General features: G+C 39.5%; 1 protein-coding gene across 24 annotated transcripts in view; it reads left to right on the top strand.

The window, feature by feature from the left end:
- Positions 1 to 13,667, top strand: part of LOC129373213 (receptor-type tyrosine-protein phosphatase delta) — a 414,675-nt gene that overhangs the window by 377,930 nt on the left and 23,078 nt on the right. For 8 of the 24 annotated variants that reach the window (XM_055051006.1, XM_055051005.1, XM_055051003.1 and 5 more), the window contains 8 exons: positions 307 to 894; positions 1,320 to 1,420; positions 1,526 to 1,782; positions 2,710 to 2,803; positions 5,658 to 5,867; positions 6,881 to 7,041; positions 9,836 to 9,847; positions 12,292 to 12,404. In XM_055051006.1, the coding sequence (XP_054906981.1) occupies positions 307 to 894; positions 1,320 to 1,420; positions 1,526 to 1,782; positions 2,710 to 2,803; positions 5,658 to 5,867; positions 6,881 to 7,041; positions 9,836 to 9,847; positions 12,292 to 12,404 (1,536 nt within the window). The remainder of the gene's footprint in view (positions 1 to 306; positions 895 to 1,319; positions 1,421 to 1,525; positions 1,783 to 2,709; positions 2,804 to 5,657; positions 5,868 to 6,880; positions 7,042 to 9,835; positions 9,848 to 12,291; positions 12,405 to 13,667) is intronic. The other 16 variants (XM_055051023.1, XM_055051008.1, XM_055051004.1 and 13 more) reach the window with 6 other exon arrangements.

Genomic DNA, 13,667 nt, shown 5'->3' with positions numbered 1-13,667 from the left:
TTGCGAAGAATCCCAGCTTTTATTTTCACAATGGGTGTGTCAGTCTCCCAGTCTCAGACCTTGGTAGACCACAGTAAAAATGCTCATCAAAACCTGCCAGAATAATGAAAGGAAAATTAGTCTTGAGAAAAAAATCCTCAAGACTCCTGGTCGGAATGCATCTCGACACAGAAAGGTTAAGGTACTTTGAAGCCTTTATTTTTTTAAAAACCCTTGAATAACCTTGATAGTGGCCCATGCTCTGATGAATGAAGAAAACACCGCCCTTTATATTTCTAAAAACCTTTTCTCTATTCCCACCAATAGTTCCCGAGAAACCTCGCCTCATGGTCAGTACAACAAACATGGGAACAGCTCTTCTCCAGTGGCACCCCCCAGCAATAACCCACGGCCCCCTGCAGGGCTACCGCCTTCGCTTTGGCCGCAAAGACGTTGACCCACTGACTGTCATTGAGTTTCCTGAGCGAGAGAACCACTACACCACCAAAGAGATCCACAAGGGAGCCACATACACCTTCCGCCTTTCAGCGCGCAACAAGGTGGGCTTTGGGGAGGAGACGGTCAAAGAGGTCATCACAAACGAAGAAGTACCGAGCGGTTACCCGCAGAACATTAAAGCAGAGGGAGCCAGCACCTCCACAGTTCAGGTCAGCTGGCAGTCTGTTCTCCTGGCAGAGCGAAATGGCCAAATAGTGAAATATGCTCTGCAGTACAAAGACATCAACAGCCCTCGGAGTCCATCAGAACTCTTCATCACTGCCCCGGAATCAACCGTCCTCCTGGATGGGCTCAGGGCAGACACTACTTATGATATTAAAATGTGTGCCTTCACCAGCAAGGGCTCTGGTCCTTATAGCCCAAGTGTCCAATTCAGAACACAGCCTGTGGATCAAGGTAGGACCAGACACTGAACTTCTTAGCCCGTTTTTCCTCTTAAAATCAACCTTTTCCTGCTCAGACCTGTTCAGCAACAACTTCCATCCTAATGTCTCAAAATGCTAAAGCTGACACAACCAGAAGACTCTGGTATTAACATATTCCCCTATCATTAGTTTTTTTGTTATCCCATAATTTAAGACCTCCCATGGAGTAAGTATGTGTGTCTCTTTGTGTTTTGTCAATTAAGTAAAGGTCAGTCATTACTGTATAAACGTGGTGTTGGTAAGAAGGTAAGAGGACAGTTTTCAGTTCAACATAGTACTGGTTTCAACCTGGTTTTGAAGGAGACGTTTCCAGGTAAGCACTGATGTGTGAGGTCAAAGGAAGACGGACAGAAAGGATGTTTTGTGTCTAAATCATCTGCTCCCCCTTTCTTTTAGCAGTGTTTGCAAAAAATTTCCACGTGAGAGCTGCTATGAAGTCGTCAGTGTTGCTGACGTGGGAAATTCCAGACACCTACAACCCCGCACAACCTTTCACTGTGAGTGTTCGCTCACCATACACACGGCTTATAACCCCAACAAATGAACAACGCACGACACATTCCTACAACATCTAAATGAAACATTTCTTTCTCCCCACACAGATCCTCTACGATAATGGGCAGAGCGTGGAGGTGGATGGAAAGCTAACACAGAAGCTTATCACGGGTCTTCAACCAGAGACACAGTACTCCTTCCTGTTGACCAACCGTGGGAACAGCGCTGGAGGTCTTCAGCATCGCGTGTCCACTATGACGGCTCCAGATGTCCTTCGCACCAAGCCCTACATGATTGGCAAAACAAATTCAGACGGGATGGTGACCGTAGAGCTCCCATCAGTCCAAACTTCTGAAAGAGTAAGGTAAGCTGGAACAATTCCAGTTTGGAGTGATATGTAGCTATTTTTTAAGGTATTTGTATGCTAGCTACAGTAAGGAGGTTTACTTGCATCTTGCTGATAACCACCAGTTACCTTGTTTGACAAATTATAACACCACTGAAAATATTTCCAATCAGACAATGTTTCCTTCTTTCAGTCAACTAAAAGACAGTGTGCAGCCACATAGATGCCAGACAATATCCCAAGTAGGGTCTCTGGCATCTAAAAATATGCAAAACCACAGGTTAAGTGGTTTCAGGAAGACTTTACCTTGTTTGAAATCATACATTTTTAAACAATGTTGGCGCACCTGTATTAGTAAGGGTCTTCTCTTACTAACCAATTATGCACAACACCTTGTCAGTAATGAGGATTTTCCCCCTAAACTATTTTTACTCCTCTCTGCTTTTGAGACTAATATCCTCTTCACCTCAATCATTACATACTAAAGCAGGCCGACTCATTTGAGTGCACTCCCCTAAGCCCAGTAAAGTCTCTTACAGCCTTTCAACAAAGCCAAGGATTGTCAGAAGGCTAGGGAGCACATTACATTGCACATGATGACTTCTAACTCATCCTTTTTTTGGTTTTTTGTTTTTTGTTTGTTTTTTTATGCTGCTGGTTTCACTTGGCCCACTGGCTTCCATAATACAGCTTAAGCTAATTAATTTTGTATTAGGCTGCTGCACTGTCATTCTGGCCAATGTTAGCTGGTGAAATGCTCCACCAGAAAATCTCAAGTTTGGCAGTTATGTTCCCACCTTGATGATGGGATGAGGATGCTTTAATTCTGTATCTTTTTTGACTTAATGCACTGAGGATCTGAGTAAGAAGTGATCACACAGTATTCTGAGCATGCTAACCCACACACAGAACCACAGAATCACATTTTTTCTGTGTATTTTCCAGGGGTTACTATATTGTGGTCGTACCTCTGAAGAAGCAACGCACTGGGAAGTTTTACAGTCCCTGGGACAGTCCAGATGAGATGAATCTGGAAGAGGTATGTTCCAGATCGTCTTGTATCACTGGATTGAAGGACATTATTCAAATACTGGCACAATTCACATTCTGTTTGCAGTATTCTGTCAAGACTCACTTCATAACTCAGTCTGCAAAGTTATGTGCAACCAGCACATATTTAATTTCTCAAAGCAGGAAAAAGTCAGTTGAGACAGGTAAGGGGGCAGGAGAGACAGGCGATGAGTCTTTCTGATTGACGCAAATAGCTCCAGAGAGCACTGTTCATATGGAAATGAGAACATGAAGTAGCCATCAATTGGACTGCAAACTGCCATCCCATCTCCACCTTCTCCTCCTCCTCTTTGTATTTGCAGTAATTACCTGAAGAGCTGCATCAGGCCTTAGCGTCTCTTTGCGTTTCAGGCAAACTAGCGCACAAGCCTCTTGACGTTTATATTTAGAACTACATGCACAAAGTTGGGTAATTTTGAAGCATCGAGGTGTGCAACAGTGTTAATATCAAAATCATGGCTTTTATAAATACAGATTTAGAATTAAAGTTTGGATCTTGCGTGTTAAAAGAATCAAATTTATGAGCATTACTTTTTTAAGTGTACTTTTCATTTGTTTTCAGACTTGAATCACACAGAAGTTAGATTCCATGTTTGAAGAGGAGAAAAATTGCATAAGGCTGCTGAGCACATTTGTGAAAGTGGCCAAAGAATAAAGATATTTCAAATGGTTCATTGTATAACATAACCAATACCTTGCAGACCTAACAAAATGAAAGCCCATCATTTTGCACTAGACCTATCATAGTGCAGAATGATGATTTTTTCAGTTTGTCTGTGTCAATGTGTGTCTGTACCGAGCAAATAAACTTAAATAAATAAATAATGACACACCACCCAGTGATTTATGAACCCTCTGTGGTGAGCTGTGTCTGCTGTTGACTCGCAATAGTGGCCAGTAAGTGCTTGTGACGAAAACTGCAATTCAAAATCCATAATTTTGGCAACATTTAGGTTAAATGTTTTAATTTCTGCTCCGGTTCTGACCAACTGGACTCTAAAGCTGTCAACACCCTCATTCCAATGAACGATTGTTTCACCAGAACACCAAGTCTACGTTCACACACAGTGGTCACTTCAAGATAATGGGCATCAACACAACAATTGATCATTTATTTGGCTCAACAACAAAAAAAACCTTGTAAAGTATTTTAGTTTGAAGAGCTGAGTTAATTATAATTGAAGCCAAAAGTTTTTGCATAATGTTTGAAGAAAATTGTTTACAAATAAGACTCTTGTTGGTGGGTCCCAATTTACTTTTGCAAAGCTTTGAGAATCTTTAGTAAATGTTCTCTCTCGATTCATTTCTGTGTTGCCTTTAGAAGGTATTTTTTGTTGATACCTTCTATAAATTGATAAATTAATCTGTCCTCTGTCTAAAATAAAAGAGAGTTGCTCTCTGAAGTTATGTCATCAATCAACATTTGGTGGTACCTTTTGGTTTTAGAGTGCCACAGCCCCAAATGTTTATTTTGTATTCATTTTGAAAGGCAATTAAAAGCTTGGTTAAGAATCATACATTTAATTGTTTTTATCCAGTTTCCAGCTTGAACTGTGATGTCATTTAGCCTTTTTTAACTACAAAAAGATAGTTCCCTTTCGCTGCACAGCTATTTCAGAGTCTGGCAAAGGCAGTGGCACTTCTGATTTTATTGGTATAAATATCACATTATATCATATGTACAGATGAATAAAAGAAAACACAAGGGGTCTCATCCAGCGAAGCCGTTACGGCTCATGCCCAGAGGCCCGTGTCTGAAGCCTTGACCGATGGCCCCAAAAGTCACCCTCTCTGTCAGAATTTATTTGTTTGTCAATATTGGCACTCACCTTTTCACAACTTTTCCCAAGGGCAACTAGATTTAGCCGTGTTGACAGGAGAGATGATTGAAGACATTATCGGGCAGCACCAACACCCCCGCAGCCAAAACAAAGCACACAACGGCCGAGGACACACACTCTGTAATGTGAATGGCAGCCCCACACACACACACACACACACACACACACACGCACACACACACACACACACACACACACACACACACACACACACACACTGCCATTCACACAAGTTGGATATATGCATTCAGACAGAGAAATGGGTAACCAGGCGCGATTAGCATAATTATCATCCACGCTTTGTAAGAGGAAATTTGAATTTGACGACACCGGCTTGCATGAAGGGCACTGCTTTCCTTTCAGCTCGTAGGATCATTATCACTTGTGGCTGGGAAAGAAAGGTGGTAAAATAATTTACCCAAATAGCAGTTATGGAGTAAAAACAGATCGATGTCAAAACCCACAAATTCAAAGTCTGAATCCATTTTGTTTGCAGCATGAGTAACTTTTCTTCTTTTTATTTGTGTTAGATTAATTTTCTGCAGAAAATGAGTGGAACATAAATTACAGTACACTTATCAAACGTCGCTAAGTTCTCCCCAGATTTTACTTGTCGATGCATTTAAGCAGAAAAAAGCTTTTGATTGTATCAACAGAGCGATGTAAGTTATGAATTAATTCAGTCTGTTTCTCTCTGTATGAAGCTGCTGGATAATCCTCAGCTGCTTTAAATGACAGAAATTCACACAATCTTTTAATCTCTCAATCTTTTGTCGTTATAAAATAAAAGCAGTTGAAATAAGAAAAAAGTTATTGATCTTTCTTCTCATGTTCTGCCTTTTTTGCAATCAGCATTTTCAGCTCAGCAATCAAAAGAGATTGTCAGATTCAGTGAGAGCGGGGTTTGTTTTTGTGTGCGTGCGGCTGGAACGTGTCCCGTGTTATCAGCTGTTTTTTATTTCTTTTCTCTTTTCACCAAAGCTACTGAAAGAGATAAACCGAACGAGCAGAGGCCTTCGCTTCCAGAGGCACGTCGAGCCCAAAGCTTACATTGCTGCATACTTCAAAGATCTGCCCAAAGAGTTCACCCTGGGAGATGGCAAGATCTACGACGACTTTGAAAACAAACAACTCCAGAACGGCCAGGAGTACATCTTCTTCGTGCTCGCCGTGCTGGAGATGTCTGACAATGTATGTTTGCTTTGCCAACAGTTTTTTTGTCCTTTATATTCAAGTAACAGTATTTCTATAGACAAAGAAATGCAAACGGTTTCACATTGTCCCTGTACCACCCCAAATCTTGATGTAATTTGCAATCAGCAAATGGTTTTAATAGTTTTAATCTTTGTGTTGGTGAATCATTTGAGATCTCAAACATGCATTTAAGTTTGTGGTTGGAAAAAAAATAATGCTGAAAGGTTGGATGTGAATATTTTTTCAAGGCACTGTGATCCGAAAGCTCAGTTTCTCCTCCTGATTTCTTATTTAGCAATGAAGACCGTTAAGAAAGGGTCAAATCCACTTAATCTCGGCCAAAGGTCGCAGTCTTCCTCTGGTCGTTTGTTACTCTGAGGGCTTGTGCAGCTTCGCCATGAAAATTTAAAGCAGCAGTGGGAACCGGTCCAAAGAGCTGACCCTGGACGCTTTAGAGAGAGAAACCCCCTGAAGACCTTCGCCGATCTCAGGAACACTTCGATAACAGAGCTCCTCTTTAATTGCATCCTACGTGTGGTCCACCTTATCTCCACTGCTGCAGCCAGTGTGTCAATGTGTGTGTGTCAGTGCGGACGAAAGAGCAGAAAGCAGCACGATAGACAAGATGATGGATTTGATGAGCTCCGGGCTTTAAAACTCTACCTCGTACTCTCTTCACTAACCCCGAGTTCAGGTAGATAATGACGGACAGACGCAAATTTCTAATTTCCCCACTAACACATATTCTTTCTTCCCTGGAGACCATCTTTTTATCTCTGGTTTGAATATGAAATGGTTCAATCAGCTCTTTCCTTGAGAAGAAAGATACTTGGATAATTGTAGTTGGTCAAACAGCAGCTGTGCAAAAAGCGAAATTACTGAACTGCATTGCAAATAGAGGCGATAGATCGGTAACACGTGGAGCAAAAGATCAGACGGGTATTAAAACAGCAAAAACTTCACCTGCTTTCTTCTTGATCTGGACCAAAGTTTTGATTTTTCCTTCTCAGATCATGTATGCCACCAGCCCGTACTCAGACCCAGTTGTTTCAGCAGACCTCAATCCCCAGCCAATCATGGACGAGGAGGAAGGTCTCATCTGGGTGGTGGGACCCGTGCTGGCAGTTGTCTTCATCATATGCATCGTAATCGCCATCCTTCTTTATAAAAGGTGAGGAAATTGCAGCACATTAGAAACTCACAACAATCTGTCACCGACAGAAACGCTTAACGTGTTCTGCATCACGTATCATGAGGTGCTTTTCTTTTGTCTGCAACATTTGTTTCAAACAATAGACGTTTGTTGTTAAAAAGCATAGTTTCAATCTTGTCTGACGAAAGAACAAGCTTTATTTTATGATAAAAACTTTGAAAATAAAAAACTCAGATTCTTAAAATGTGAGTCTTTTATACACTATTATTTATGTTGTGTCCTTTTTGGGGGGGAGATCTCTACATCAAATCATGAATTTTTCTCCCATCCATTTAAAATTTAAAGTATCAGCCATTTAACTGTTTTCATTAGCTTCTATGTCTTCTTATAAAGAATAATAAAAATAAAGAAAAGGTACGGTATGGTATTTTGAAGTAAAGTAGTAACCCTGTTTACATTAGTTGGCTTGGCTAATGGTTGTTCTGGAAACCTGTTGAATCCCAATGCCTCTTTTCCTCTGAGCGGTACGGCTTTGGTTGGTGCGGTTCGGGACCCGTTTTATGGTCAAGTGGATTGAGGAGAGCAGTTTTGACAGAGTTGTTGTCACTGCCAAAAAGTGTCAGCGACCAACTTGTGGCAAGATAAAGATGGGTCGTCATCCAGCCTTGTCAGTCACATTTCTAATTGTTTTGAGTATTTATAACTCTTACTGTAAATTTGACCAAGTTTTAGCAAGCAGCTATTTTCTTGCAGCCATTTTCCTGTCTGCTTTTCTAAAAATGCTGTTTTCTTCTTGTTCCCACTTTGAAGAGTTTATAAAAAAATAGGCTGATATATCACATCATATTTGTACACAGGGGAATCAAAAATGAGTCCATGAGGTAGACACTGATCAATTTACTAGAATAATATAGTTTAGAAAATAGAAGAATATTGTTTTATGAAGTTTGTTTTTTGTCAGCTGTTTCTACTGCAATATAATAATTATTTCAAGGCTTTTTTACATCTTCACCAGGGTGGCTAATAATTATAAAGGATGCTGCATGAGTATAATGTTGTGCTGAATAAACTGAAACGGTGAAACAAATTCCAGTGTTCAGATGTAGAAAATTAAATTTTTACCTTTAAGCCTGAGGCTCATCGATCCTTGGACTAAGTGTGACCTTCCTTCTCAGTAATTCACATTAATTCTAACATGAGTAATTCCAAACATGCATCTACCCGAACTGTCAAGCCATCAAAGCTCAGGCGCCCACAGTCCTTCAAACAGACACGTCTGCTGACTGAAAGTTAATCACACGCCTCCCTCCACACACACTCAGGAACTCTCTTTAAACTGTAGCAAACGCTGCTGTAATGCTCTTCCCACTGAATGAAAATATCCGCTTCCCCCCCGTTTTTTGTTTTTTTTTCTTCTTTTAACTGGAACCCCCTAGTGATATTCTGAGCCCGTAATGTCACTGCTCATCAGTCAAGCGTAGGAGGGAAGAGCTTTGACTATCTGCTGCCTGTCACTGCATGTGTGTGAAGCTTTCAGAAGGACCCCGGGGTGTGGGCTCGCTTCCCAGCCATCCTAACTTCCCCCCCTCCTCTCCCCACACCTTTCACCGCTACCCATCCAGCTGGGGAACCTGAGCTACAGATTCTCATTTTTGACCTTATGCTCCCTTCTCCCCCTGTTCTGCCAGGACACACACAGCCTTTAAACATGCACCTGCACACATTTACGCTCCTGCGTCGTTCACTTCCTCATCCGTCTCCTCTGGCCTTCTACATAACCAGCAGCTCATTCAGTCAAATATCTACGCCTAAGCATATTTTCATGGGAGCCCTCAAGCTATGACTTGTGGAGAATTTATTTTTTTTCTTAACATAGTAACAGCACAGTATGTCTAATAAAAATCTGTTGTAAATAGTCCTTTGCCATATTCTCCTTTTCTGGATTGTCACTAGCATCAAAATTAGCAAAAAAAAACTGACATATTTCTCTATATTAAAACTACAAAACGTGTTTCTTTTTTTTTCAACTCAATTAAAAAAAAGAGATTTTTTTTTATTAATTATGATTTATTTTCTTTAGCATCTGTAAAAGTCTTGAAGATTTAAACATTGATTACCAGACTAGCTATTGACAGGCAAGGGGGCATTTAGCACGAGAACTAGGTGATATTTCTCTTGAAGATCAATACTTATGGGCCAGAGTACGACTTTCATGCAGCAACAGAACCTGGACATAAAAGTAAATTGTACACCTCCAAATACAATCGTGGCAATAAGACTGATGGATTTTGTTTCAAATGAAAAAAAATCCCACCACAATCGTGTGCCCCATCACACACATTTCATTAAACTCAACTATCCCACATGTCGTTTCATATAAAATACCAGATGCATGAATCTGTAGTGTGCATCGTTTCTGAGATTTATAAATGCATGAAACAGTGGAGTACAGGAACAGACAGACATGCCAATTAGCAGTCAAGAGATGACTTTTATGCTTGAACAAGAAGCAATCAGCTGAAACTGCTTGAAATAGCTGAGATACATTGTACGAATCTTGGCTGCACCTGGGAATCTGTAGTGTTTGAAACAAAGAACCTCAAGGCTGCATAATTGAGCATAATCCCCCGAAGTGAAGCATCACTAATCTTGCACACAAAGCAAAAAAAGTCAGGCGAGATGGATTCATTTTTGTCTTGCTGCTTTTGATTTAGTTTCTGGAAGTCTCAGTAATATTTAAACTTAAAGGTCTCGTTCCCTAACGTTGTGTTGCCATTTCTTTTTTTTCTTTTTTTGCTGACCAATGGAGCAGCAAACCAGACAGGTAAGAGTGCCAAAGAAATTAACAAAAACAAAAAAAACAACCTAGTACTTCTTGGTCAGTTCTGTTCTTTTGCATGTCGCTAATGAACACATCTTTCCCCTGCAAGAGAGGCATGTTGCACATGTAAGAGCGTTTGTTTTTGTTATTTTATTTAAAAACAGAAACAGGAACGCGTGCATAATTGGGCATTGGCAGGGATGAGATTATCACTAGATGGTTTTGAGCAAAAACAGTTTCATGTTGTTTACACAAACATTTAAATAAAAAATGTGGAATATCATCTTAAATACTTGCATGTAAAAGAGGACAGCAACAATTATTTATGCTACTGCTAAGATAATCCAGTAATATGAAAGTTATTACAAGAAGAATCTTAGCCATGATATTTATTAGTTACTGTCATACTAATACGTAGACTTATGTTGGCAGGTTAATTATGCAGGCTATCTGCTCCAGCAGGGACTTTCAGTCAGCTGCTTAACAGACATGTACTTTGCCAAGTATAGTTTCAAAATGTTTTTAGATTAATACAAATGTTAGATGCTACTTATTTAGTTTTGGCACCATGATTGTTAATTTTTTTAAAACCAGAAAAATTAAAACCAAGGTAAATTTTACTTTCTTGTTATTGATGGAAGCATGTTGGAGCCTTCATTGAGTGAGCTGACCAGCAGTGTGCAGGCAACAACTGGTGAATTGGGACATTGCTGCAATATACAGTACTTGGAAGAACTGGAGAAATGTCTGTTGCTCTGACAGGTTTTGTTGCATAAAAAGATGGTGGAAGACTGTTTGAATGGTTTGATGACATTGGTTTAGCTATTTCTAAACTTAACATTTTAAAACCCTGGAACGTCTTTATACCAGTAACTGGTCTGTACTTACACCAAAGATAACACATCTCAGATGTGTTATTTAACATTCCACATATTACCTTTGGTTCGACAATCTTGTTTCTTCCCTCGTTTCTTTATAAACCACTTCTAGAACATTTGAGTTTTCTTGTCAACTTTAGGAATAATTCTTTATCCCTTTGAAGGATTGTTTTTTTATAGTTCTGCTAAGATATTGGCAAGTTTTACTATTAGGATTTTAGGAGAATTTTTTTTTCTTGTTTGCTAAACTACTTTAGTCTGAACTATTCATTGAGATAAGTAGAAGATAATGTGGTGATGACATGTAATATAATTTGTCAAAAAAAATTTTTTTGGGACAGTTGGTATATAATTTGTTGCAGTTTCTTTTGTCAAATATGAAAAACATACCATTGAAAACCCAGAAAGACAATTACACTTGAATGTCCTCAAAAGCACTCAAACTGAAAACAATTATTGCAGTACCTCATATAGCTGATTAAGCTTAGTGTACATTGGCCATAGTTGTGCACTTGTTAGCATTCTTGCCTTTCAGCTAGAAGGTTGTATCGCGATGTACTTTGCCTCTTACCGAGGCTCGTCCAGGATTCTTATATTTAATCTGAGATTACATCAGAAACAATGATAAAAACTGAATATTAAAGGCTTTAATATCAACTTAAAGGCTGCAATGACAAAAGGCAAAGAGAGACTTATGTAGAATCTGGTCTCATTTTAAACATAAGACCAGATTTAGAGAAGCAAAGAAAGCAGAAAATATAAGATCATAACTTGGCTTTTTTAAAATACACTTTTAAAGCTTAAATGCAAGAGTTTCCCTGAATTGACATTAAATCATTACGCCTAAGCACAAAAAGAATAATCCTCAAAGAGCAGTTGGCTGAAAACCTGTACAGTAGATCAACTAAAGGACGATGAGTTTTTGTAATGTCTTTATCTCCTGTTGTTACTTTTTTTTCCAAATGACATTCTTTTGTACTCCTTGTCCACTTTCTTTGTTTAAAAGCAAATTATGTATTTTATGCTGAAAATGAATGAGAAAGTTGAAGTTCAAATAAAGACTAGTGTAGTTCTTCAGGAAGCTTACCGTAGTATTAAAGACTACTTTAAATGATTAAAAATAAAGGATGCTATGCAGGCTATGCATAAGAAATAAGGACTGGTTTTGCACCATGCTATATAAATAAGCGTATGTACATTAACAAACTCTGGTTTCAGTGTAATGCATATAAATCCTGGCCCCAACAAAGCTTCCAATTTTCTTAAAAGCTGAATGCATGACCTGACACTATCACTGAAACATGAACATTAAGCTTCACTAAGGCTGGAATTAACCAGCTAGAAGCTATTGTACTGCAAGCCATTATACAATGAAGAGATGTTACTCAGACTATCCCCTGTAGTCCTGCATGCCGAGAGAATGTAGTCCTGTCAGCTCCTTAATTACATATTTCCCCTCATTATTCATGGGACAACAAGGTGCATTTTCAGGGTATACAACAATAGAGGGGGGAAAAAAGCATCTGTTTTCTTGGCTGAGATAATTTGAATTTGTTTTGTATCCTGCAGAAAAAGAGCAGAAAACGAAGCCAGAAAAGGCAGCCTTCCAAACAGCAAAGAAATGCCTCTTCATCATCCCACAGATCCAGTTGAGCTCCGGCGTCTTAACTTCCAGACACCTGGTAAGTATTCCAGATCAAGTGTTGTGTGAACAAAAAAAAAACTGAATGTGCATCTTGGAAAATTGGTCTGAATGCCACTGATTGCTTTCTTCAAGGGAACAAAACCAAATATTTCTCTTCATTACCCTTTCTTGGAAATTGACACTGAACAAGGGAGTGTTTTGTACAAGAGGCCGTGGACAGGTGCTCTGAACAGACAGGGTCAATACTGACATCAGTCTCTCTGGAGACGCCACGCTGTGAAAATCTGGAGGCAGGAATACAGGCTCAACACTTCAGTGGCATATGTCGTGCCTGTCTGCATCTGGGATGTACAGGTCATTACAGCTTGTCATGCTCACCCAGAATAGCAGACACCTGCATTGCAGGAGGTGAGCAAAATATGAAATTAATCACAGTTGTGTGGAAACCACGAGCTGGGGAGAGGATGACGAAACCCGCGTTTTTGCGGCTTCGAAGACGTTCACATTTTGCCACGTTCCAATCATGCTGAGATTCTATCTGGTAAGCCAACACAAAGTAGTGCATAAAACAATACAAGATTGTTTTCAGTTTTGTTCCTACAAAAGTTTTAAAAGTGTGACATCAATTTGTATTGATTCCGCTTTACTCTGATACCCGTAAATAAAATCCAGTGCAACAAGCTGCACTTAGAAGTCACCACGCTAGCAGCGAGAGTCCACCTGTGTTTAACTGATTCTTGAGCAGGGATGGAGATTTGGCTTCCAGCAGGACAATACAGCAACTAGAGCTACAATAGAACAGTTTAGATAAAATAATTTTCTCTTGTTCGAAAAACCCAGTCATGAATCTTAAAAGATGGCTTTTTGGCAAGATCAGCATTTTGATCTCCAGCCAATCTGACTGCACAAAAAAGAACGTCTGCAAATGTGCAAAATTAACAGCATATCCTGAAAAGGTGAAGCTTTAATGAAATTGATGCATGCTCCTACAAACCATCAATGATTTAAAAACCCATTTAAAACGTCATTCTGCTACATAATTCCATACTATTTTGTGTTGGTTTATCAAATGACAACCCAATTAAAAGCACTGGAGTTGCAATGTGACAAAATGTTCAAACTTTTTTGTCACGCTGTATTACCAGGAAAGGAGATACATATTTTTACTGTCTCAAGGGGCAAAAGTGGCACATTTTAATACAGTTTGACTTTCTTTGGGTCTGACTGCTTCAGAGCAGGTGTTCAGATGCTGCCAATAAAGTTGTAATATGAAACACGTACTTTTCAGGTCAGCTAGCCC

Source organism: Poeciliopsis prolifica, unplaced genomic scaffold, assembly GCF_027474105.1.
Source record: "Poeciliopsis prolifica strain line A6 unplaced genomic scaffold, Auburn_PproV2 SCAFFOLD032, whole genome shotgun sequence".
Lineage (NCBI taxonomy): Eukaryota > Metazoa > Chordata > Actinopteri > Cyprinodontiformes > Poeciliidae > Poeciliopsis > Poeciliopsis prolifica.
Note: the sequence above shows the minus strand (reverse complement) of the source record. Positions and strands in the feature narration are given on the sequence as shown.